The 26,243-nt window shown below is 49.4% G+C and overlaps 1 protein-coding gene across 7 annotated transcripts in view; it reads right to left on the bottom strand.

Annotated features, from left to right (window-relative positions):
- Positions 1–26,243, bottom strand: part of arhgap39 (Rho GTPase activating protein 39) — a 621,406-nt gene that overhangs the window by 306,668 nt on the left and 288,495 nt on the right. For all 7 annotated transcript variants that reach the window (XM_055648964.1, XM_055648973.1, XM_055648957.1 and 4 more), the window contains one exon: positions 5,876–7,274. In XM_055648964.1, the coding sequence (XP_055504939.1) occupies positions 5,876–7,274 (1,399 nt within the window). The remainder of the gene's footprint in view (positions 1–5,875; positions 7,275–26,243) is intronic.

The raw sequence follows: 26,243 nt of genomic DNA, 5'->3' as shown, positions 1-26,243 counted from the left end.
ATCTCTACGGACTCCTACGGACTTGTTACGAACATTCTGCGAGGGGAAAACTCAGGAGAATTCGTGAATTACCTCGTAAAGTGGGACAAGTAAACACTGTTTGAATAAAAACAGTGGCGCAGCGGTAGAGTTTATGCTTCACAGCGCCAGAGAACATGGTTCGATCCTGACTACAGGTGCTGTCTGTATGGAGTTTGTACGTTCTCTCCGTGACCGTGTGGGTCCCCTCCAGGCACTCCAGTTTCCTCCCACGACCAACACACGTGCGCTTTTAGTAGGTTAATTGGCTTCTGTAAATTGTCCAGTGTGTAGGATGCAAAACTGATATTGCATAGAACTAGTGTACGGGTGATCGCTGGTTGCCCTGGAAACGGTGGGCCCATGGGACATGAATCCTCGCTGCATCTCTAAAATACGTACTATCCCTAAAATAAATAAACCAAGCATATTTCCTGCTTCCAGCTGTCAGATAAACAGATCATTCCATTAAGAAGATGTTACTATTACCCCTGAGACAAGGGCTACTCCAAACCATATTATAATCAAGTATGGACACAAAAAGCTGGAGTGGGACAGGCAGCATCTCTGGAGAGAAGGAATGGGTGACATTCTGGGTTCGAGACCCTTCTTCAGACCACGTATTCGATTATTATGTTTTACTTTTCACATCATAATTTTGAAATTTGGGAAACCTGAAATATATCTCTAATTGCATGCAAATCAAGTAGAATAAAATGCCCTCATAATGAAATTTCAGTAATTGCAAAATTAGCTGTAAATTAAAACAGCGTGTTTTGTTTTCAGGTCACAATTACCGAGGCAGCATCACCACCATGCCACAATAGCAAAGGAAGAGATTAAATGCACATCTCATAGAGTCATAGAGTGATACAGTGTGGAAACAGGCCCTTCATCCCAACTTGCCCACACCAGCCAACATGTCCCAGCTACACTGGTCCCACCTGCCTGGGTTTGGTCCATATCCCTCCAAACCCGTCCTATCCATGTACCTGTCTGTTTCTCAAACATTGCCATAGTCCCAGCCTCAACTACCTCCTCTGGCAACTTGTTCCATACACCCACTACCCTTTGTGTGAAAAAGGAATTCCTCAGATTCCTATTAAACTTTTTCCCCTTTACCTTAAACCAATGTCCTCTGGTCCTCAATTCCCCTACTCTGGGCAAGAGACTGTGCATCTACCCAATCAATTCCTCTCATGATTTTATACACCTCTATAAGATCACCCCTCATCCTCCTGCGCTCCATGGAATAGAGTCCCAGCCTACTCAACCTCTCCCGATAGCTCACACCCTCTAGTCCTGGCAACATCATCGTAAGTTTGTTTAAGAGGGAACTGCAGATGCTGGAGAATCGAAGGTTACACAAAAAAGCTGGAGAAACTCAGCGGGTGCAGCAGCATCTATGGAGCGAAGGAAATAGGCAACGTTTCGGCCCGAAACGTTGCCTATTTCCTTCGCTCCATAGATGCTGCTGCACCCGTTGAGTTTCTCCAGCTTTTTTGTGTAATCATCGTAAGTTTCCTCTGTACCCTTTCCAACCTGACAACATCTTTCCTATAACATGGTGCCCAGAACTGAACACAATACTCTAAATGCGGTCTCACCAACGCCTTATACAACTGCAACATGACCTCACAACTTCTGCAGTATGTATAGGAAATAACTGCAGATGCTGGTTTAAATCGAAGGTAGACACAAAACGCTGGAGTAACTCAGCGGGACAAGGTGCTTGTCCCGCTGAGTTACTCCAACGTTTTGTGTCTACCTTTGAGTTACTCCAGCAGTTTGTGTCTACCTCCCAACTTCTAAACTTATTTTAGCATCATCCAATGTTTTTTCAATCAACGCAATGATATTGGCTTCACAGGTAGAGCCAGCATTTCATTGCCCATCCATAATTGCCATTGAGTGGGTGGTGGGGAACTGCCTTCTTGAAGCCCTGCAGTCCTAGTGGTGGTGAGGTGCCCACAATGTTGATGGGGGAGGGGGGATTCCAGGATTTTGATGATGATGATGATAACGATGATGAAAGTAGACAAAAATGCCGGAGAAACTCAGCGGGTGAGGCTGCATCTATGGAGCGAAGGAATAGTTGACGTTTCGGGTCGAGACCCTTTTGCAGTCTGAAGAAGGGTCCCGACCCGAAACGTCACCCATATTCTCCAGTAATGCTGCCTGACCTGCTTTACTCCAGCACTTTGTGTCCTTTTGTGTATTAACCGTCATCTGCAGTTCCTTGTTTCTACACCAAAACAGGCTCTTCAGCCCAATTTGTGCGTGCAGATCGGATTTTAAAATGGAGACAGACCCATTTGCTGTGTTCGTTCTTCTGAACCCTTCCTATCCATGCACCTGGCGAAATGTCTCCTGAACACCACCACAAAACCTGCCTCTGCAGCCTCTCATCCATCAGCTTGTTTCCTTCATGCATAAGCCACCTGGTAGCCACATTGTGTAAATGGCCGTAGACACAAGCAACTGTAAATGCTGGGTTACAAATAAATGCAGAACTTAATGTTGGAGTAACTCTGCGGGTCGGGCAGCATCTCTGGACAATATGGATAGGTGACGTTCAGACAGATTGTGGTGTGGGGTGGTGGGGAGAGAAAGCTGTAAGGGCAGGACCAAAGATCCTATAGCGGAGCAAGATAGACCACTCCTGCTAAATGCAATGGGCTGACGTGTAGTACGCAACGGAGCGGAACGTGGGCCTTTTTTTCATCCATTTCAGTAACCCGACCCGACCCGACCCGACTCGCAGTGTAATCAACGTTGCGGGGGAACAGTTTGTGTTAATAAATTATAATTCTGAAAATGAGGAGAAGATTTTGAACCAAATAACTTTTATTTTTACGAGGATGTTTCCGTAACCGGCTTCCGTCTCCGCGCTAGTATCTTTGCTCCGCTACGGGATCTTTGGTGCGGAGACGGAAGCCGGTTACGGAAATGGGGCCGAAAATGACCCATGAATCTGCCCATGACCGTACTACGTCTTTTTCGTCGAGTGGACCATCTTGCTCGCTAGAGGATCTTTGGGCAGGACAAAGCCTGTCAGGTAAAAGGTGGATACAGGTGATTGGGGGAGGGAAGGGGGCGTTGAATAAGCCGATGAAAGGCCAGCGATGAAAAGACAGGAGGTGTGGGACAAAACGGATTGAAGAGTAGGTGGCAGGGAGGAGGAGATGGAAGACTGAAGAAGGGCCCCAACCCAATATGCCACCTCTACATGGTGTCCAAAGATGCTGCCTGACCCGCGGAGTTACTCTAGTACTTTGTATCTTTTTTTGTGTCTATGGCTATTCCACGTATCACACAGAAAAGTTCAAGGGAGCAGCTGGAGAAACTCTGTGGAGGGAATTGGATGTTTCAGGTCAAGACTCTTCACCTAAACGTTCACTCCCCTCAACCACTCACCCACTCAAACCTCAGAGTGGTAACACGTAATGAAGGTCATCAAAACTGAGAAATCCAGTTATCACCCCAGATATTATGGCGGCACAGTGTCACAGCGGGCAGCCTCATAGCAGCAGAGACTCGCTTTTGATCCTGACCTCGGATGCTGTCTGTGCGGAGTTTGCATGTACTCTCTTTGGCCATCTGGGTTTCCTCCGGGTGCTCCGGTTTTCTCCCACACCCCAAAGACATGTGGGTTTGCAGGCTAATTGGCCCTCTGTAAATAGCCCCTGGTTTGTATGTAGGAAGTTGAAAAGTGGCATAACATAGAACTAGTGTGAATCGATGGGCGATCGATGGCCGGTGTGGACGTGGTGGGCCGAAGGGCCTGTCTCCATGCTGCATCTCGAAAACTAAACTAAAGCCCAGATATTCAGAGGCATTACTGTCATGGAATCCCCCCCTCCATTAATATCAGGAGGGCTAACATTCACCAGCCTCTGCTGCCGGCAGTGGAGTAGTCGGTAGTTAGAAAATGCTCGACTGCAGGAGACTGAAGTGTACAGTTATACAAAACCATGAGGGGAATACATTTAGTTTTGTGACAGACAAGGGTTGAGTACAGGGTACATTGAAAAGCCTTGTTTTGCACGCCATCCAAACAGATCAGATATACATCAATGCAACAAGGTCAACTCGAGTATCATAGATAGAGCATTACAGAGTGCACAGTCTTGTTCCAAGTGTAGTGGAATCAAGAGCTGGAGGCTGCATGTTTAAGATGAGAGGGCAAAGATTTAATAGGAGCCAAAGGGGCAATTTACGTACACAGAAGGTGGCGGGTTAATGGAACAAGCTGCCAGAGGAAAGAGTTGAGGCAGGTAATATCACAGCAATTTTTAAATATTTGTCCTAGTGTATGGATGGGAAAGGTTTAGAAGGTACACAAAAATGCTGGAGAAACTCTGCGGGTGCAGCAGCATCTATGGAGCGAAGGAAATAGGCAACGTTTCGGGCTGAAACCCTTCTTCAGATGCTGCTGCACCCTCTGAGTTTCTCCAGCATTTTTGTGTACCTTCGATTTTCCAGCATCTGCAGTTCCTTCTTAAACAAAGGTTTAGAGGGTGATTGGCTAAATACAATTTGCGATTGGCCTAACACTGCTCCTGTCACTTATGCTGTTATAAAATGGGATGACCATTGATGGGGCATCTTGGTCTTTACTTTAGAGATACAGCGTGGAGACAGGTCCTTTAGCCCACTCAGCCTGCGCTGACCAGTGATCGCCCCATACTATTCTACGAGGGACGATTTACAATTTTACCAAAAATCAATTCACCTGCAAACCTTGTCGCATTGAGAGTGTGGGAAGAACCGGAGCATCCGGAAGAAACCCACACAGTCAGAGGGGGAACACACAAACTCCGTACATACAGCACCCGTAGTCAGGATCGAACCCGGGTCTCTGGTGCTGTGAGGCATGTATTCTACCGCTGTGCCGCCCCATGTGGTTGGCATGGATGAGTTGGGCCGAAGGGCCTGTCTCCGTGCTGTATGGCTTTATAGAAACATAGATATTAGGTGCAGGAGTAGGCCATTCGGCCCTTCGAGCCTGCACCGCCATTCAATATGATCATGGCTGATCATCCAACTCAGTATCCCGTACCTGCCTTCTCTCCATACCCTCTGATCCCCTTAGCCACAAGGGCCACATCTAACTCCCTCTTAAATATAGCCAATGAACTGGCCTCGACTACCCTCTGCGGCAGAGAGTTACAGAGATTCACCACTCTCTGTGTGAAAAAAGTTCTTCTCATCTCGGTTTTAAAGGATTTCCCCCTTATCCTTAAGCTGTGACCCCCTTGTCCTGGACTTCCCCAACATCGGGAGCAATCTTCCTGCATCTAGCCGGTCCAACCCCTTAAGAATTTTGTAAGTTTCTATAAGATCCCCTCTCAATCTCCTAAGTTCTAGAGAGTATAAACCAAGTCTATCCAGTCTTTCTTCATAAGACAGTCCTGACATCCCAGGAATCAGTCTGGTGAACCTTCTCTGCACTCCCTCTATGGCAATAATGTCCTTCCTCAGATTTGGAGACCAAAACTGTACGCAATACTCCAGGTGTGGTCTCACCAAGACCCTGTACAACTGCAGTAGAACCTCCCTGCTCCTATACTCAAATCCTTTTGCAATGAAAGCTAACATACCATTTGCTTTCTTCACTGCCTGCTGCACCTGCATGCCTACTTTCAATGACTGGTGTACCATGACACCCAGGTCTCGCTGCATCTCCCCTTTTCCTAGTCGGCCACCATTTAGATAATAGTCTGCTTTCTTGTTTTTATGACAGCATGGCGGTAACATAAATGGGCAGACGTTCTTTCTAGGTTGAGGAGGGGTTTAGCCGGGTGTTAGGGTTTCTCTGGGGTTGGAGGGAGCGTACGTTGGGGACGTTAGGTACCTGTGAGGGGTGTAGGTAGGGCTCGGGTGAGGCCAGGTTGGTCTGCACCGAGACACTTTTCTCCAGCAGCACCTGTGGAAAGCCCAGCTTCTCGAAGGTGTTCCTCTTCCAGTGCTTGTTGTCGTGCTGTGCCAGCGCCTCGTCCTCGCTGAAGGCCCTCACCACGGGGCCGGGCATGGGCAGGGGCAGCGCCCCGTCGCTCTCGTAGCCCGACACCTCCTTCTGCGAGTCCCAGCTGCTGCGCTGCTTGATGTGGTGCAGCTGCTGCACCTCCCTGGCCAGTCGGGCCTGCAGCTCCGGGTATCCCCGCGGGCTCTCCCCCTCCGCCGCCCCCGGCTGCGACTGCGGCCTCTCCTCCTCCTCCTCCTCCTCCTCCTCGGCCGACGGCAGCCGCTCGGAGACCGGGGCGGGGGGCGGCTCCCCGCAGCTCTCCCCCACTGCCCCGCACACCTCCAGGGTCAGCGAGGGCTTCCGGCTCTTCCTCTTCCTGGTGCTGGGCGAGTGGCCCATGGAGGAGAGCGAGTCGTGCTGGCTGGACCACGACATGGAATCCTCGTGGGCGGGCTGCCCCCCCTGCTGGGCAAACCTGGCCTCCGCCTCCTCCAGCCCGTTGTAGTCGGCCGACCTGGACTCGGCCGAGCGGTGGAAGTCGCGGACCAGCGACGAGGGGCTGTGCTGCAGGGTGTAGGAGATGGTGGAGCTGGCACCGGGCGAGTAGCGGTGCTTGGTGCTGGTCTTGTACTTGGGACTGGAGCCCGACTGCTCCACGTACACCAGCTGCTTCACCAGCTCCTTGCCGGCCGGGCTGTACTCCAGGCTCATCGACTTGTCCGAGCCCTTCTGCTTGGTCAGCACCAGGTGCTGGTAGGGGGAGTTCTGGCCCTGCTTGGGGGAGTGGAGCATGGGGTGGGGCTTGCGGGCGGGGGACATCTGCGGCGAGCCCGCAGCCTTGTAGACCACCCCCTCGCAGTGCACCTCCATGGGCGGCTCGTCGTAGATGGGGGCCTGGTACTCCACGGGCGGCTCCTCGTACAGGGGGGGCTCGTAGCCGTAGCGGGGGGACGAGGGCTGAGACTCGAAGGAGTACTTGCGGTGCTGGTAGTGGATGGGCGAGTGATAGGGCTCACCCCGGGCCAGCACCGGGGAGCAGCCTCCGATGTGCTCGGCCCTCTTCAGGTACGGGGAGGCCTTGCGCTCGGTGAAGTAGACCTGGGGGTCGCTGTCGGAGGCGAAGCTGTGGGCGTGGGGCAGCTGGTGCCCCGAGGGCCGGCGCGGCCTTGTCCCCGGCTGGCTCTCCATGGTGCCATTGCCCTGGTGCAGCAGGTAGCTGGGCTCCCGGTCCGTCACCTTGATCAACATGCGCTCCTTGGTGCCGCTCATCCAGCGGTGAGGAGACGTCCTGCACGGAGAGGAGACAAGGAGTTAATGCCTTGAGACGTTACATCTTGAAAATATTAGACACGTCTTAGCAGAAAAACCAGAGCATTTTTCAAAGACATGGACACCATTCATTGATTTATTACAAGGATAGTATGGTGCAACACACCATTTGGAGTTAAATCTAAATACGGGTTGGGTGATGGGTGGGGAGGGATGCGAGGCAGGTAATATCATCACCTTTTGTTTTTCTTTCTGTTTTTGTCTTTTTATTTCTCTACGTCTGCCTTATTTCTTTTACTTAAGGGCCTGTCCCACGAGCATGCGACCTGCATGCGGCAAGCGCGACCTAAAGGGTCGGTCCCACCAGCATGCGACCTGCATGCGGCAAGCGCGACCTAAAGGGCCGGTCCCACCAGCATGCACCTGCATGCGGCAAGCGCGACCTAAAGGGCCGGTCCCACCAGCATGCGACCTGCATGCGGCAAGCGCGACCTAAAGGGCCGGTCCCACCAGCATGCGCCTGCATGCGGCAAGCACGACCTAAAGGGCCGGTCCCACCAGCATGCGCCTGCATGCGGCAAGCGCGACCTAAAGGGCCGGTCCCACGAGCATGCGCCTGCATGCGGCAAGCGCGACCTAAAGGGCCGGTCCCACCAGCATGCGCCTGCATGCGGCAAGTGCGACCAAACCAGAAGCGGGAGCCACACGGAGGTCGAGGGAGTGACACGGCGTCGAGGCAGCTGCGGGCCAGCAGGCTGATGCCGCGTGGAATTTTAAGACAGTGTCAGTTTTTCGATGTCGGGAACAGCTGCGCACAACTCCATACGGCTCCAGCGATCGAAGTGGGACCAGCCCCGCGAGGCCGTACGGGTGAAGCCACCACGTTAGGTCGCGCTTGCTGCATGCAGGTGGGACCGGCCCTTTAGGTCACGCTTGCCGCATGCAGGTCGCATGCTGGTGGGACCGGCCCTTTAGGTCGCGCTTGCCGCATGCAGGTCACATGCTCATGGGACAGACCCTTTACTCACTCTTTGTCTACACCCCTTTGATAGTCTAGGGGTTCTATCCTTGCACATTACACTTTTTCCTCTCTCTTGCTTTTTCTCTCTTCTTTTCTCTCAACTTTAGCTAAAATCAAAATTGAAGCTGTGCAATAACTGTATTATGTCATATGCCGCTGGTTTTATTTTTGTATTTTTACTTATAATAAATTTTAACAAAAATAAAAAAGGAGTTAATGCCAGAGGCAGGTACTGGAGCAGTATTAGCACAGGTACACGGACCAGGAGAGGTTTAGAGGGATGCGGGCCCAAATGTGGGCAGGTGGGACTACTGTAGATATGGCAAAGATAGACACAAAAAAAGCTGGAGTAATAGCCCTGTCCCACGGTGCAAGTTAATTCAAGAGCTCTCTCGAGTTTAAAAAATATCAAACTTGTGGTAAGCACGGAGAATGAACGTAGCGTGTACGTCGGAGCTCGGGGACGTCTCTTAGCGGCTCGTAACGCTAACGGCAGGTACTCGGGAAGACTCGCTAATGGCAGGTAAGCACGGGAAGACTCGTGAAGATTTTTCAACGTGTTGAAAAATGTCCACGAGAGCCTCGAGTACCGACGAGTGGCCATTACTGTAAATCTCCGAGTTGGAATCAGGGCAAACTCGGGAGAGCTCTTGGAATGAACTCGTACAGTGGGACAGGGCTTTTACTCAGCGGGACAGGCAGCATCTCTGGAGCGAAGGAATGGGTGACGTTTCGGGTCCCGAAACGTCACCCATTCCTTCGCTCCAGAGATGCTGCGTGTCCTGCTGAGGTTTTTTTGTGCCTATCTTCGGTTCAAACCAGCATCTGCAGTTCCTCCCTACACTGCGGATATGGCATCTTGGTTGGCATGGGCAAGTTGGGCCGAATGGCCTGATTCCATGCTGTACTCTGATCGATAATGAAAACCACGTTTGGGGTGATACAATTGGGCAGTGGTTGAGCTGCTGCCTCACAGCGCCGGACACCCGGGTATGATCCTGACCTCAGGCGCTGTCTGTGTGGAGGTTGCACGTTCCCCCCCGTGGGTTTTCTCCGGGTGCTCCAGTTTCCTGCCACGTCCCAAAGACATGTGGGGTTGTCGAGTGTGTGGGTCGTGGATGAGAAAGTGGGATAACATAGAATTCGTGCAAAACATAGACAATAGGTGCAGGAGGAGGCCATTCGGCCCTTCGAGCCAGCACCGCCATTCAATATGATCATGGCTGATCATCCCCAATCAATAACCCGTGCCTGCCTTCTCACCATATCCCTTGATTCCACCAGCCCCTAGAGCTCTATCTAACTCTCTCTTAAATCCATCCAGTGATTTGGCCTCCACTGCCCTCTGTGGCAGGGAATTCAACAAATTCACAACTCTCTGGGTGAAAAGTTTTTTTCTCACCTCAGTCCTAAATGACCTCCTCCCTATTGTAAGATTGTGGCCCCCTGGTTCTGGACTCGCCCAACATCGGGAACATTTTCCCTGCATCTAGCTTGTGCAGTCCTTTTATAATTTTATATGTTTTCTATAAGATATTCCCCTCATCCTTCTAAACTCCAGTGAATACAAGCCCAGTCTTTTCAATCTTTCCTCATATGACAGTCCCGCCATCCCAGGGACCAAACTTGTGAACCTACGCTGCACTGTCTGAATCACAAGGATGTCCTTGCGATGGTCAGCACGGACTCGGTGGGCCGAAGGGCCTGTTTCCGCGCTGTATCTCTAAACTAATCTACAGTAGATAAAATTATCAGAACATTGATGGCTAATGAAGCAGTTGTATGTATGTGACAGTCTGTGACTTTGATTAAACCATTCTCAATAAGCATCTTGTTTACTTGTATCATGGAAAATATGACTTTAAATGGATTTGCTTTGTTTCAGATTTAGATCCATGTTTCCTTGCTCTTTCTCTTCATTTCATAGAACCCCACAATTATACCGCCATTTCCATCAAGACAAGAGATTTAAATTTAGATTAAAACTTGTTTTTACAAAAAACTATTAATAGAAGCATGGCAGAGAAAGCCACTGCTTTACATGGGGAGAAGGGGATTAAAGGTTTATTGTTGAAAAGATAAGTGATGTTAAGAGCCATTCATCTTAAGATATAAGATAAAACATAGAAGAGTATGGGACAAGAACAGGCTCTTCGGCCCACAATGTCTGTGCTGACCATGTCGCCAAGTGCTTCACTTGACTCTCACACGGACATTGATTCCTATACATCCTCTGTTCTGGACTTTATAAACTCCACCATCAATAGTGTCACCTCCCTCAAACAGGTGACCATATACCCGAATCAGAAGCCATGGATGAACAGCGAGGTCAGGCTACTGCTGAAAGCACGGGACACCGCTTTCAGGTCAGGCGATGCTCGAGCCTACAGTTCATCCAGGGCTAACCTGAAGAGGGGCATCAGGAAGGCCAAGCACTGCCATAAGCTCAGGATTGAGGAGCACTTCTACAACAACTCCGACCCCCGACGCATGTGGCAAGGCATCCAGGCCATCACGGACTACAGACCCTCCAACATCACCCCCACATCCAGCGACGCCTCCTTCCTTGAGGAGCTTAACCACTTCTATGGCCGCTTCGACAGGGACAATCTAGAGACAGCCATCAAGGCTGTGCTACCTGCCGATCACCAACCCCTCACACTCACCCCCTACGACGTGTACGTGGCACTGAGTAGGACTAATGCACGTAAAGCTGCTGGCCCTGACGGCATCCCCGGGCGCGTGCTCAGTGCCTGTGCTGCGCAGCTGACAGACGTCTGGACTGACATCTTCAACCTGTCACTTGCCCAAGCAGTTGTCCCCACTTGCCTTAAAGCCACCTCCATCGTGCCAGTGCCAAAACACTCCACTGTGGCAAGCCTCAACGACTTCCGCCCAGTTGCACTTACCCCCATCATCACCAAGTGCTTCGAGAGGCTGGTCCTGGCACACCTCAAAAGCTGCCTACCCCCCACACTGGATCCCTATCAGTTTGCCTACCGCAAGAACAGGAGTACGGAGGATGACATCTCAACGGCACTTCACTCCGCCCTCTCCCCACCTTGACAAACAGAGACACTTATGTAAGAATGCTGTTCATCGATTACAGCTCAGCATTCAACACCATTATTCCATCAAAACTGATCACCAAACTCGGTAACCTGGGCATCGACCCCTCCCTCTGCAACTGGATACTGGACTTTCTAACCAACAGACCCCAGTCTGTGAGGTTAGACAAGCACACCTCTTCAACCCTCACCCTGAACACCGGCGTTCCTCAGGGCTGTGTGCTGAGCCCCCTCCTCTACTCCCTCTTCACCTATGACTGCACACCTGTACATGGTACTAACACCATCATCAAGTATGCAGATGATACAACGGTGATTGGCCTCATCAGCAACAACGATGAGCTGGCCTACAGGGAGGAGGTCCAGCACTTAGCAGCATGGTGCGCTGACAACAACCTGGCCCTTAACTCCAAGAAGACCAAGGAGCTCATTGTAGACTTCAGGAAGTCCAGAGGTGGCACGCACACCCCCATCCACATTAACGGGACGGAGGTGGAACGTGTTTCTAGCTTCAGGTTCCTGGGAGTCAACATCTCCAATGACCTCTCTTGGACCCACAATACCTCTACTCTGATCAAGAAGGCTCATCAGCGTCTCTTCTTCCTGAGGAGACTGAAGAAGGTCCATCTGTCTCCTCAGATCCTGGTGAACGTCTACCGCTGCACCATCGAGAGCATCCTTACCAACTGCATCACAGTATGGTATGGCAACTGCTCTGTCTCCGACCGGAAGGCACTGCAGAGGGTGATGAAAATTGCCCAACGCATCACCGGTTCCACGCTCCCCTCCATTGAGTCTGTCCAAAGCAAGCACTGTCTGCGGAGGGCGCTCAGCATCGCCAAGGACTGCTCTCACCCCAACCATGGACTGTTTACCCTCCTACCATCCGGGAGGCGCTACAGGTCTCTCCGTTGCCGAACCAGCAGGTCGAGGAACAGCTTCTTTCCAGCGGCTGTCACTCTACTAAACAACGTACCTCGGTGACTGCCAATCACCCCCCCCCCCCCCCCCCCGACACTTATTATTTATTTTTTTTATTCAAATCGTTTGCTAAGTCGCTCTTCAAGGGAGATGCTAAATGCATTTCGTTGTCTCTGTACTGTACACTGACAATGACAATTAAAATTGAATCTGAATCTGAATCTGAATCTGAATCACTTGTTTAAATGTGTAGGAAGCAAATGCAGATGCTGGTTTATACTGAAGACACATACAAAATGCTCAAGTAACTCAGTGGGACAGACAGCATTTCTGGAGAAAAGGAATAGGTGACGTTTTGGGTCGAAACGTTCAGACAGGGATCTAGGAGTACAAGTGCATGGTTCCTTGACGGTCGAGTCGCAGGTAGATAAGGTGGTCAAAAAGGCTTTTGGCACTTTGGCCTTCATCAGTCAGTATTGAGTATTGAGTATTGAAGTTGGGAGGTCATGTTGCAGTTGTATAAGACGTTGGTGAGACCGCATTCAGAATATTGTGTTCAGTTCTGGGCACCGTGTTATAGGAAAGATGTTGCCAAGCTTGACAGAATTCAGAAATGATTTACGAAGATGTTGCCAGGACTAGAGGGTGTGAGCTATTGGGAGAGGATGAGTAGGCTGGGTCTCTATTCCATGGAGCGCAGGAGGATGAGGGGTGATCTTATAGAGGTCTATAAAATCATGAGAGGGATACATTGGGTAGATGCACACTCATGCCCATAGTATGGGGAATCGAGGACCAGAGGACAGAGGTTTAAGGTGAAGGGGAAAAGATTTAATAGAAATCCGAGGGGTAACTTTTTCACACAAAGGGTGGTGGGTGTATGGAACAAGCTGCCAGAGGAGGTAGTTGAGGCTGGGACTATCCCATCGTTTAAGAAACAGTTGGACAGGTACATGGATAGGACAGGTTTGGAGGGATATGGACCAAGCGCAGGCAGGTGGGACTAGTGTAGCTGGGACATGTTGGCCGGTGTGGGCGAGTGGGCCTGTTTGCACACTGTATCTCTAAACTAAACTAAAACAATGAACATGAATGGTCTTTATTGCATTGGCATGTGAGCGAATCTTGGTGGTATCAGCTCCCATGGATTCCTGCATTGCATGTTGAATTCGGATGCAAAATTCTTCATGCTACCCTGAGGTTGTTACTAGTGTTGTAAAATGCCTGCTGTTTCAGAGTCAGCATTGCATAAAAACAAGAAGATGGACACAAAGTGCTGGAGTAACTCAGTGGGGCGGGCAGCATCTCTGGAGAGAAGGAATGGGTGACGTTTCGGGTCGAGATCCTTCTTAATGTAATTTAGTCAGGCTGAGGGTTGTTGCTCATGCAGAGGTACTGATGGTACTTTCCATCCATTGTGGGAGTAAATGTGTAGCAAAGAACTTACACAAAAGGTCACAAAGTGCTGGTGTAACTCAGCGGGTCAGGCAGCATCTCTGGGGAACATGGACAGGTGACGTTTAGGGTGGGGACCCTTCTTCAGACAAACAGTCTTCAGAAGGGTCTCAATCTGAAACGTCACCTATCCATGTTCTCCAAGGGTCTCTGATTGCTTCCCTTTACCTGTAATAATAGACCTCCATTAAAATAGCTGCTGAATACAATAAACTTTCTAAAGCTTATCTTATCTCCACTTTAGAAGATACACTAGTTCTATGTTATCCCACTTTCTGATCCACTTCCCACTCAATAGGGGCAATTTACAGAGGCCAATGAACCGACAAACCCGCACGTCTTTGGGACGTGGGAGGAAAGCGGAGGAGAAATCATACAGTATGGAAATGGACAGTCCCTGCCCACCTTGACAACGCCAACCGTTATGTCTTCCAGCAGTCAGTTTTATTATATGTGTTTGTTAACAAGTAGGTAGCTGATTATTGCATATGAAGTTAGATCTTGTCCTTAGCACAAGTTGGTATAATCAATTTAGATACAACTTTGGATTTGAGCTTGGTATTCTTGGTTGATCGCTTAGCAATCAATCAATCAAAGACTTTATTGTCATGCAAAAATACACCAACAATTGCAAGTCTGAACAAAATTTTGTTGCATCTGACTCACCGTGCAACATAAAATAACAAAAGGATAAAATAGACAAAAAGATAAAACAGATAAAAAGATAAAATAGATAATAGTGGCGGCACATTATGTGGAATTCAAGAGTCTGATGGCTCGGGGGGAAGAAGCTGTTGCAAAACCTGGCCATTCTGCTCCTTATACTGCGATACCTTTTGCCAACTCCACATCGATGTCATTAATGTGTACTGGTGTGTGACTGTGCCGGTTTCTCCTGAAGTCAACGATGACCTCCTTTGTTTTGTCAAAGAAGATCTTCTGAAGAAGGGTCTCAAACCCGAAACGTCACCCATTCCTTCTCCCCAGAGATGCTGCCTGTCCCGCTGAGTTCCTCCAGCATTTTGTGTGTATCTTCGGTGTAAACCAGCGTCTGCAGTTCTTTCCTGCAAGCTTTGTGTTTTAATTGTAATCAATCATTGAATCAGACAGCACGGGAATGGACAGTCCCTGCCCTCGTTGACAATGCCAACCGTGATGCCAATCTACTGACTTCCAATCCCTGGGCATTGGACCTGTGTCCCTCAACTCTTTTCCTATCCAAGTACCTGTCCAGATGTTGAAACGTTGCCCTTGTACCTGACTCTACCTCCTCCTCCGGCAGCTCGTTCCAGATTACCCCCACCCTCTGTGTGAATAATGTGCCCCTCGGATCTTTCTCGCCCCTCACCGTAAACCCGTCCTCCAGCTCTTTACACCCCTGCCCCCAGTGGGAAGGTTTCTGACTATCAATCCTATCCATGTCCCTCATCATTTTATAAACCTCTGGAAGATCGCCTCTCAGCCTCCAACGTTATAGTTAGAATATTCTCATCGAATCTAATTTCTTCACGACAGCCTATTTGTGTGTGCACCCTCCATGCAAGAACAGCCCATCACCTGCATAATTGGGGGAAGACAGACAGCCCTGCTTGTGACTGCGGACATCCAGACACATCGTGAATGACTGCCCACTGAGGCTTTTCCCTGGGGGCATCAAAGCCATTCATCCACCCAGTAACTGATGCTGTCCTGGCCTGGATGTCTACCCTTGACCTACAACCTTAGGCTGTGCGCACCATGCTCGGGAAGAAGACTACAGCCTTCTATTCCGGGCAACATCCTGGTAGAGATGGGCACAAAGTGCTGGAGTAACTCAGGCAGAATCTGTCTGATCTTGAAGAAGGGTCCCGACCCGAAACATCACCCATCATTTTTCCCCTGATCCGCTGAGTTACGTTGTGTCTATCTTTGGTATAAACCAGCCTCCGCAGTTCTTTGTTTCAATAAAACTCATCTTTACTCTCAAGCCTTTCTTGACGTCCTCTGAGGGAGGGCTATATGCAGGGGTGGAAAACCTGGGGGGGGGGGCCAGAGGGGACACGCCCCCGCCCCATGTTTTGAGAGGTGGGGGACGTCCCCCCCAAGTTTTTGTGATCCCGATTTTAAAATCGCCGTTTTTAGCGCTAGATTGAGTCTCCAAAGCCTCGCACGTGTGTGCGTGTGAGTGTGCGTATGCGCGCGTGACCGCCAAAAAATTGTGTCCCCCGTCCCCTCCATGTTTTGATAGTGAGTTCCGCTCTTGGCTATATGTATGTACTTACGTATGTACTTAATCTATGAACCACTGTTGTGTAACGTTAGTACCTCCACCAATGTAAAGCACTTTGGCCAACGAGAGTTGTTTTTTAAATGTGCTATAGAAATAAAAGTGACTTGACTTGACTTGAATATCCTGGTAAATCACTTCTGCTCTCTCCCTCTCTGCAGTTGCCACGTCCTTCCTGGTTTTGGAAACTACACAATGCTCCAAGCGCGGTCTAAGTAATGTTTTTTTACAACTGCAACAAGACTTATTGCACAATGGCCCGGCCTATACAGACACCCCCCCCCCCCCCCCCCCCCCCCCCCCCCCCCCCCCCCCCCCCCCACCCACCCAAATGCCTGTTATACTGCCATCCCAACAGGAACCAAGCACTAATCCCAGCGGCACACCGCAGGTCACAGGCCTCCAATCTGAACTTGTTTCCATTACCACCCTCTGACTCCTTCCACTAAAGGGATTTTGTATCAACTTGGCTAGCCTGCCTTGGATCCCATGTGACCCAACCCTCCAGACCAGCCTAGCTTGCGGTACCTTGTCAAAGAGCTTGCTACGTCCATGCAGGCAACACCAACCACATTGCCCCTCTTGGTCACCTCTTCACAAAAAAACAACTGGTGAGACACGATATCCCACACACAAAGACCATCCCTAATCAATCCTTGCCTTTCCAAATGCCTGCAGGGTTTGACTAGTAAGAAGAGACTGGATCGGCCTGGGACTGTTTTCCCTCGAGCGTAGGAGGTTTAGGGGTGACTTGATAGCGGTCACAGTGTCAAATTGGAAATGGCGCAGAGAAGATTTACGAGGATGTTGCCAGGGCCTGAGCTATAGGGAGAGGTTGAACAGGCTAGGACTATGTTCCTTGGAGCGCAGGACTATGAGGGGTGATCTCATAGAGGCGTACAAAATTATGAGAGGAATAGATCGGGTAGAATCACAGAGTCTCTTGCCCAGAGTAGGGGAATCGAGAACTATACCATGTGTGTTTTCATTTTCATGAGAGGCATGGGTAAGATGAATGGCTATCTTCCTCCTGGCCTGCGGGAGCCTAAAACTAGAGGGCATGCATTTAAGGTAAGAGAGGAAAGATTTAAAGTGGACCTGAGGGCAACTCTCTCATACAGAGGGCGGCGGCTACGTGGAACAAGCTGCCAGAACTAATAGTTGAAGCAGAAAAATGACAATAGTTACAAGACATTTAGACAGTTGTAATGTGACATCCCGACTCTTGCACAATGACAACATTTAAAAGACATTTTGACGGGTATATGGACAGGAAAGGTTTAGCTAAACATGGAGCAAAGAGGGGCAAAATGGACAAGGTCAGGTAGGCTGCTTGGGTGGCATGGAGGAGTTGGGCTGAAGGGCCTGTCCCCGTCTTGTATAACTCTATGACTCCATATTTTTGATTGACACATCTTCTGGTTGAACTCACTGCATAATCTGCAATGTGATCTGTTTGCTATTCCCTGTGAATTCATGAGGTCGTAATACAGATCCCACATAGCCTTCCTTTGGTCTGGTTTTCATCCTGATGTTGACGAATGGTGCTCCCTTTCCCAGTACTGCTCAGGAGGCTGGATGTTCAGTGTCTTCAGCATATGACTTTGGCTTCCAGAGTCTACCTTTATCGCCTGCAACACAGTTAGTCCCCCTCATTACTTCTTGGGACTTTCTGGCTGAACCCCACTGCCTCACTCTGGAATTTCCTTAACCTGGCTGCGTATCTTATGGCCCTGTCCCACAGTACGAGTTCATTCCAAGAGCTCTCCCGAGTTTAAAAAAAATCAAACTCGTGGTAAGCACGGAGAATGAACGTAAGTCGGAGCTCGGGGACGTCTCTTAGCGGCTCCTAACGCTAACGGCAGGTACTGGGGAAGACTCGCTAACGGCAGGTAAGCACGGCAAGACTCGTGAAGATTTTTCAACACGTTGAAAAATGTCCACGAGAGCCCCGAGTACCGACGAGCGGCCATTACCGTAAATCTCCGAGTTGGAATCAGGGCAAACTCGGGGAGAGCTCTTGGAATGAACTCGCACCGTGGGACAGGGCCATAAGGCTGGTGAGGAAATCATAAGTCGGCTCACCTGGTACCTGCCTCAGGCTTTGAAACACACTCCAGCGATTCTGATGATTTGATTTTAGTTCGAGATGCGTGCTGAATTTTTTGGGGGAAGATCTTATCAGGACTTTTATCCTCCGACTCATTCATTTGGCAGCTGCAGAAAAAATCCAGTCCTATACTTATACTTTATCTCTCCCATCCACAATAGGATAGACTTGATTTGGTCCTCATCAGTTTGTTTATCAGTTTATCTTTCTGGTTACGTTTACCAACACAGCAGGGTCCTGACATGTTTACAGAGTTGAAGTTTTTGGTGTTGACTGAGAAGACGGCTGCCGCTATTTTACGTCTTGTTCCTATATCTTTCATTAACTTTAATGCCTAAACCTGGCTCTCATTATGTTTATTTTGAGACTGCAGGCCACATGAAAGATACGTCAAGTAACTCCGAAACAGGATAACAGTACATCGCGATGGATGCAAGGAATAAGTACCATTGCCAAATGTGCCTTTCAGAAAATAGCCTCTTATTCATCCTTGCAAAAATAAGTTGGATGGGATAGAGGAATAGATGAAAAGAAGCAAAGAGAAAACTGCCGAGACTGTGGATGTAGCCCAGTCCATCATACAGGCCAGACTCACCTCCATTGACTCCTTCTGCGCCACGCTGCCTCGGGAAAGCAGCCAATGTAGTCAAAGACTTGTCCCACCCCGGACATTCCTTCTTCTCCCTGCTTCTGTCCAGCAGAAGGTACAGAAGCTTGAATCCAGACTGAGGAACAGCTTCTTCCCCTCTGCTATCAAGCTTCTGAACTGTCCTTTCATAAGCCAGGATACTCTGTGTGTGCACATGCTATCTTTTTCTCTCTCTCACACACACAACCACCACCCGATTCCACCCACCCCCTCTTTTCCCCCCCAACTTCTATCCCTTTTATACTGGGCGGCAGACTGGCGCAGCGGGTAGAGCCGCTGCCTCACATCGCCAGTGACCCAGTTACGATCTTGACCTCAAGTACTGTCTGTGTGGAGTTTGCATGTTCTCCCCATGGGTTTCCTCCGCGACTTTCGGTTTCCTCCCACATCCTAAAGACGTGTGGGTTTGTAGGTTAATTGGCCGTCTGCAAATTGCCCCCCAGTGTGTAGAGAGTGGACGTGAAGGTGGGATAACATGGAACGGGTGATCGATGGTCGGTGTGGGCTCAGTGGACTGAAAGGCCTGTTCCCATGCGGTACCTTTCAATCAATCAAATTCCATGCTGTGCCTCTAAACGCTACAGTCTACTGACAGGCAATCTCCTTCAAGATTGTTTCTACCTTCGTGTTTTCAAGAGAGAGTTAGATAGAGCTCTTAGGGCTAACGGAATCAAGGGATATGGGGAGAAGGCAGGAACAGGGTACTGATTGGGGATGATCAGCCATGATCACATTGAATGGCGGTACTGGCTCGAAGGGCCGAATGGCCTCCTCCTGCACCTATTGTCTATGTTTCCAGCACTCTTTCTCCCCCTGCCATGCCAAATAATGTCTCACTCTCCCACTCTCTCTCTCATTCTTCATGTGACCTTGAGAACTCCCTTCGGCTTTGTCAGTGTGATCTTTACCATTCCCACTGTCCATCCCTCTCATATTTTCCCAACCTTTTTTATGAAATCAGCTGGAAAATGCACTTGAAGCGAGTCTGTTTTTGGCGGTGTAGATTTTAATGCTTGAAGCCACCACCTAGTTGCACCCAGCTGTGTGGGGCTCCAGACTGTATATCGCACCATTAGGTTTGGCTTGGCTTGTTAGCAGAAAAATGTTTGTTCTGAATGCTAGCCAGTCAAATCATACTGTACCTGACCTCTCATCGACCTAATTGGGGACCATCAGACTATCTTTAATCGGACTTTATCTTACACTGGACATTATTCCTTTATGCTGTATCTGTACACTGTGAATGGCTCGATTGTGAACATGTTGGGTCTTTCTGCTGACTGGCTACCACACAACAAGAGCTTTTCACTGTACCTGGGTCCCCGTGACGATAAACTAGCATAAACTATACATGAGGACACTAGATTCTCTTCTTGAACGGCACGCAGAGACTCTGCCATGTTCCAGCACCATTTGAAGTTCGGAATTCCTGTCATTAATTCTTAAATCTCTAACATAGAACATAGAACAGTAACAGGTCCTTCAGACCAGTCCTATAAACCCACTGACCCGACATCCACTATAAACCCACTGACTCCCATGGCCATCTACATTACACTTCTTCCCACCCTGCTTCCTGTAAGGACTCCATCCCCTACTCCCAATTCCTCCGTCTACGCCGCATCTGCTCCCAGGATGAGGCGTTCCACACCAGGGCATCGGAAATGTCCTCATTCTTCAGGGAACGGGGGTTCCCCTCCTCCACCATAGATGAGGCTCGCACCAGGGTCTCTTCCACACCCCGTAACACAGCTCTCTCTCCCCATCCCCCCACTCGCAACAAGGGCAGAGTCCCCCCTATGTACTGTACACTGACACGCACTGTACACTGACAATGACAATTAAAATTGAATCTGAATCTTGAATCTGAATCTGAATCCTAGTCCTCACCTTTCACCCCACCAGCCGTCACATACAACAAGTAATCCTATGTCAGTTTCCCCACCTCCAACGTGACCCCACCACTCGCCACACCTTCCCATCTCCCCCCCATGTCTGCCTTCCGCAAAGACCACTCCCTCCGTAACTCCCTTGTCAATTCTTCCCTTCCCTCCCGTACCACCCCCTCCCCGGGCACTTTCCCTTGCAAATGATGATTGAATGATGAAATGATTCAATTTATTGTCATTGTCAGTGTACAGTACAGAGACAACGAAATGCAACCACAAGAGATGCTACACTTGGCCCTTTACCTCCCCCCTCGACTCCATTCAAGGACCCAAGCAGTCGTTCCAGGTGCGACAGAGGTTCACCTGCACCTCCCATTCCGTATCCGACCTCTCTGTCCTGGGTCTCCTCCATGGCCAGAGCGAGCACCACCGGAAATTGGAGGAACAGCACCTCATATTCCGCTTGGGCAGTCTGCATCCTGGGGGCATGAACATTGAATTCTCCCAATTTTGTTAGCCCTTGCTGTCTCCTTCCCTTCCCATCTCTTCATCAGCCCTCGGGCTCCTCCTCCTCCTTTTTCCTTTCTTCTCCCCCCCCCCCCCCCACCCCCCATCAGTCTGAAGAAGGGTTTTGGCCCGAAATGTTGCCTATTTCCTTCGCTCCATAGATGCTGCTGCACCCGCTGAGTTTCTCCAGCATTTTTGTGAAACATTCAGATTAGATGTCTGTGCTGAACAGGATGCCAAGTCAAACTAATCTCCTCTGCCTGCTTGTGATCCACACCACTCCATTCCCTGCATACCCATGTGCCAATCTAAAAGCCTCTTAAATGCCACCCTCGTAACTGCCTCCACCACCACCCCTGGCAGCCCGATCCAGCCCCCACCACTCACAGTGAAAAAACTTTGCCTGCGCATCTCCTTTAAACTTTCCCCCTTTGACTGTAGACGTGTGCCCTATAGGATAAGTCAACGTCCACTCCAATAGCTCTGGCAGCCTACCTAATTCTGGAAACTACCTTCTCGCAATGTTTTAGGACAAAAAGCTCTGAGAGATGTAGTAATATTCACGGTGAAACCAGTCTCCTAGCAGCCACGTTGCTATAGGAACCTAAATGTTCTTAGAATAGAGGCAGGAGTTGGCCAGTAGGCCTGATACGTCATCAGCTCGGTCCTTGGCAGATCCCCAATCACAACCCCACTCTCAAACCCCACTTCTTCCAATGCGTTGTCCAAAAATTAACATCATCTGTGAATCCGCCACGTCCCATTTTGTAGATAAATGACGCTGTGTTTGTTTTAGTTTAGTTTAGAGATACAGCGCGGAAACAGGCCCTTCGGCCCACCGGGTCCGCTCTGACCAGCGATCCCCACACACTAACACTATCCTACACCCACTAGGGACAATTTGCACTTTTACCAAGCCAATTAACCTACAAATCTGTACGTCTTTGGAGTGTGGGAGGAAACCGAAGATCTCGGAGAAAACGCACGCAGGTCACGGGGACAACGTACAAACTCCGTACAGACAGCACCTGTAGTCGGGGTGGAACCCGGGTCTCCGGCGTTGCAAGCTCGGTGCGGCAGCAACTCTACCGCTGCGCCACCGTGCTGCCCTTTTCTGCTGCATCTTGCTACTATGATCGCTGGAGTTCAGGATAATGAAAGAAAAAAAAATCTTTTGTTTTTTTCTGATTCGAGAGACTAGAAGCATGGGCAACATCGAAGGTTGAGGACAGCAGGACTGAGATAAAAGGAGATCGCACAACTCAGGGGGTTGTGAATCTCCCACAGCTGATGTTCAGTTGCTGAATATATTCAAGCTTATTTTGATAAATGTTTGGATGCTTAATGGAATCAAAGACAAATCATAGTCAAAAAGCAGAAACAGGTCCTTCGGCCCAACCTGCCCATTCCAACCAAGATAGAAACATAGAAACATAGAAAATAGGTGCAGGAGTAGGCCATTCAGCCCTTCGAGCCTGCACCGCCATTCAATTTGATCATGGCTGATCATCCAACTCAGTATCCCGTACCTGCCTTCTCTCCATACCCCCCGATCCCCTTAGCCACAAGGGCCACATCTAACTCCCTCTTAAATATAGCCAATGAACTGGCCTCAACTACCCTCTGTGGCAGAGAGTTCCAGAGATTCACCACTCTCTGTGTGAAAAAAGTTCTTCTCATCTCGGTTTTAAAGGGTTTCCCCCTTATCCTTAAGCTGTGACACCTTGTCCTGGACTTCCCCAACATCGGGAGCAAACTTCCTGCATCTAGCCTGTCCAACCCCTTAAGAATTTTGTAAGTTTCCATAAGATCCCCTCTCAATCTCCTAAATTCTAGAGAGTATAAACCAAGTCTATCCAGTCTTTCTTCATAAGACAGTCCTGACATCCCAGGAATCAGTCTGGTGAACCTTCTCTGCAATCTATGGCAATAATGTCCTTCCTCAGATTTGGAGACCAAAACTGTACGCAATACTCCAGGTGTGGTCTCACCAAGACCCTGTACAACTGCAGTAGAACCTCCCTGCTCCTATACTCAAATCCTTTTGCTATGAAAGCTAACATGCCATTCGCTTTCTTCACTGCCTGCTGCACCTGCATGCCTGCTTTCAATGACTGGAGTACCATGACACCCAGGTCTCGCTGCATCTCCCCTTTTCCTAGTTGGCTACCAAGATGCGCCATCTACACTAGTCCTACCTTTAGACTTTAGAGATACAGTGCAGAGAGTGGCCCTTCGGCCCACCGAGTCTGTGCCGATCAGCGATCGCCTCGTACACTAGCACTATCCGACACACTAGGGAAAATGTATCAACTTACCAAAGCCAATTAACCTACAAACCTACACGTCTTTGGAGTGTGGGTGGAAACTGGAGCACCCGGGGAAAACCCACGTGGTCACAGGGAGAACTCCGCACAGACAGCACCCGTAGTCAGGATCGCATCTGGGCCTCTGACGGTGTGAGGCAGCAACTCTACTGCTCCGCCACCGTGCCATCTGAGTTCCTCCAGCTATTAGTCCTTTGCTCCAGATTCCAGTATCCGCAGTCTTTTGTTGCTCAGAAATTCAGAGGGGATTTGAGGAAGGATTTTCTCTCCACCCAGAGGATGACTGGAATCTGTAACTCACTGCCTGAGTGCACGGTGGAGGCAGAGACTCCCACAAAATGTAAACAGCCTGCAGAATATGCACTTGAAACGCAACGGCCATGGAACGCTATGGGTATAAGACTAGGAAATGGGATTAGCAATGGATAAGTACTTGATTGCCAACATGAACACAGGATCAAATGTTCAGTGACTCCAGGCTCACTAGCTATTATTATTATTGAAACCTTGTGGATGCCAACATTAGTTGGATGTAATAGAATTAAAATTATTACTTTTTAAGATTAAAAGAGTAAACAAGAAACACACTTAAAAAATATTAAACTCATTTAAACTTTACTTAAAATTAAGTTAAAAGACGCTCCAATTTCCATCTACCAGCTAATTGCTTCAATTTATTTGAATAGTTTAGTTTAGAGATACAGTGCGGAAACAGGCTCTTCGGCCCACCGGGTCCGCGCCGACCAGCGATCCCCACATATTAACATTGTAAGTGCACGGGTGGATCCCTGCTGCAGGGTGGTGGGTGTTGCCACGGGCTTATGTCCACGTCAGAGCTGGACAGTGGAGCGATGGTACGCGGAAGGGCCCGTTTCCATGCGTGTCTTTCAATCTTCAACCACTTGTCCCACCCCGGTCATTCCTTCTCCTCCCTGCTCCCATCGAGCAGCAACAGGTACAGAGGCTTGACAGCGCCCACCGCCAGACTCAGGACCCGAGGGCGGTCACGGTGGCGCAGCGGTAGAGTTGCTGCCTTAAAGCACTTGCAGCGGCAGAGACCCGGGTTTGATCCCGACTACGGGTGCTGTCCGTATGGAGTTTGTATGTTCTCCTCGGGAACCTGCGTGCGTTTTCGCCGAGATCTTCGGTTTCCTCCCACACTCCAAAGATGTATAGATTTGCAGGTTAATTGGCTTGGTGTATGTGTAAATTGTCCCTAGTGTGTGTAGGATAGTGTTAATGTGCGGGGATCGCTGGTCGGCGCGGACCTGGTGTGCCAAAGGGCCTGTTTCTGCGCTGTATCTCTAAACTAAACTAAGCTTCTTCCCCTCTGTTGTCAGGCTTCTGAACGGTCTCTCCATAAGCTAGGTTACTGTCCAATTCACCTCTACCCCATTGCGGACATTGTCAATGGAACTGATGCACTACAACGCTGAGAACTGTATTCTGCACTCTGTATCTTCCCCATTGCTCTACCTATTGTACTTGAGAATAACTTGATTGTATCTATGTGTGGTATATCTGACCTGTTTGGACAGCGTGCAAAACAAAGCTTTTCACTGTACACATGACAGTATTAGACCTAAGCCTAAATAATATGTCCCGGCCACAACTGAAGAAAAATAAGAGCAATACCTCCCTATTCATAGCAAAAGACAGTCAAATTATGACAGATAGCCCTGGTTTTATATTGGAAAGGAGGACAATGAGCTTTAGCAGTATAACCATGGCAGGTCGCAGTGAGGAGTAATGTCTGAAGAAGGGTCTCGACCCGAGACGTCACCTATTCCTTCTGTCCAGAGATGTTGCCTGTCCCACTGAGTTATTCTATCATTTTGTGTCAATCTTAGAAGTGATGGCGGCAGGCTGCAGATATATGCATTAGAGCATGACATGATTTGGTGAGTGATGTAGCTGGGGAGATGGAGCAGGGTTTATAATAGTGGCAGAGGAGGATGTGAGCATGGTGTATTTATAAAGTTGAACTACCGGGAATACCTTGAGCAGGATTGTATTCAACTATTTAATTAAACTAATCTGAGATCTTCGGATTCCTCCCACACTCCAAAGACGTACAGGGTATATAGGTTAATTGGCTTAGTGTATTGGCAAATTGTCCCTAGCGTGTGTAGGATAGTGTTAATGTGTGCGGGGATCGCTGGTCGGCGCGGACATGGTGGGCCTGTTTGCACGCTGCACCTCTAAACTAAACTAAGGGCCTGTCCCACTGTGCGAGGTAATTCAAGAGTTCTCCTGAGTTTCCCCTGACTCGAACTCGGAGAATTACGGTAATAGCCACTCGTAGGTACTCGGGGCTCTCGTGGACACTCCCCGCACTGTTGAAAAAACTTCACAAGCTTACCGCGTTTTACGAGTACCTGCCGTTAGCGTTACGAGCCGCTACGTGACATCCACGAGCTCCGACGTACCCGCTACGTACATTACACGAGCTAGAATCGGGGGAGAACTCGGGAGAACGCTTGAATTACCTCGTACAGTGGGACAGGCCCTTAAAACAAAATCAGCAGGTCAGGCACCATCCATGGATTCATGTAGAAACAATGAGATGCAGATGCTGGTTTACAAAATAAGACACAAAGTGCTGGAGTAACTCAGCAGGTCAGGCAGCATAGACATAAAATGCTGGAGTAACTCAGCGGGCCAGGCAGCATAGACATAAAATGCTGGAGTAACTCAGCGGGCCAGGCAGCATAGACATAAAATGCTGGAGTAACTCAGCGGGACAGGCAGCATCTCTGGATTTTGGGTTGAGAC

Source organism: Leucoraja erinacea, chromosome 2 (genome assembly GCF_028641065.1).
Source record: "Leucoraja erinacea ecotype New England chromosome 2, Leri_hhj_1, whole genome shotgun sequence".
Lineage (NCBI taxonomy): Eukaryota > Metazoa > Chordata > Chondrichthyes > Rajiformes > Rajidae > Leucoraja > Leucoraja erinaceus.
The sequence above is the reverse complement of the archived record's forward strand: the minus strand, read 5'-3'. Positions and strand labels throughout refer to the sequence as shown.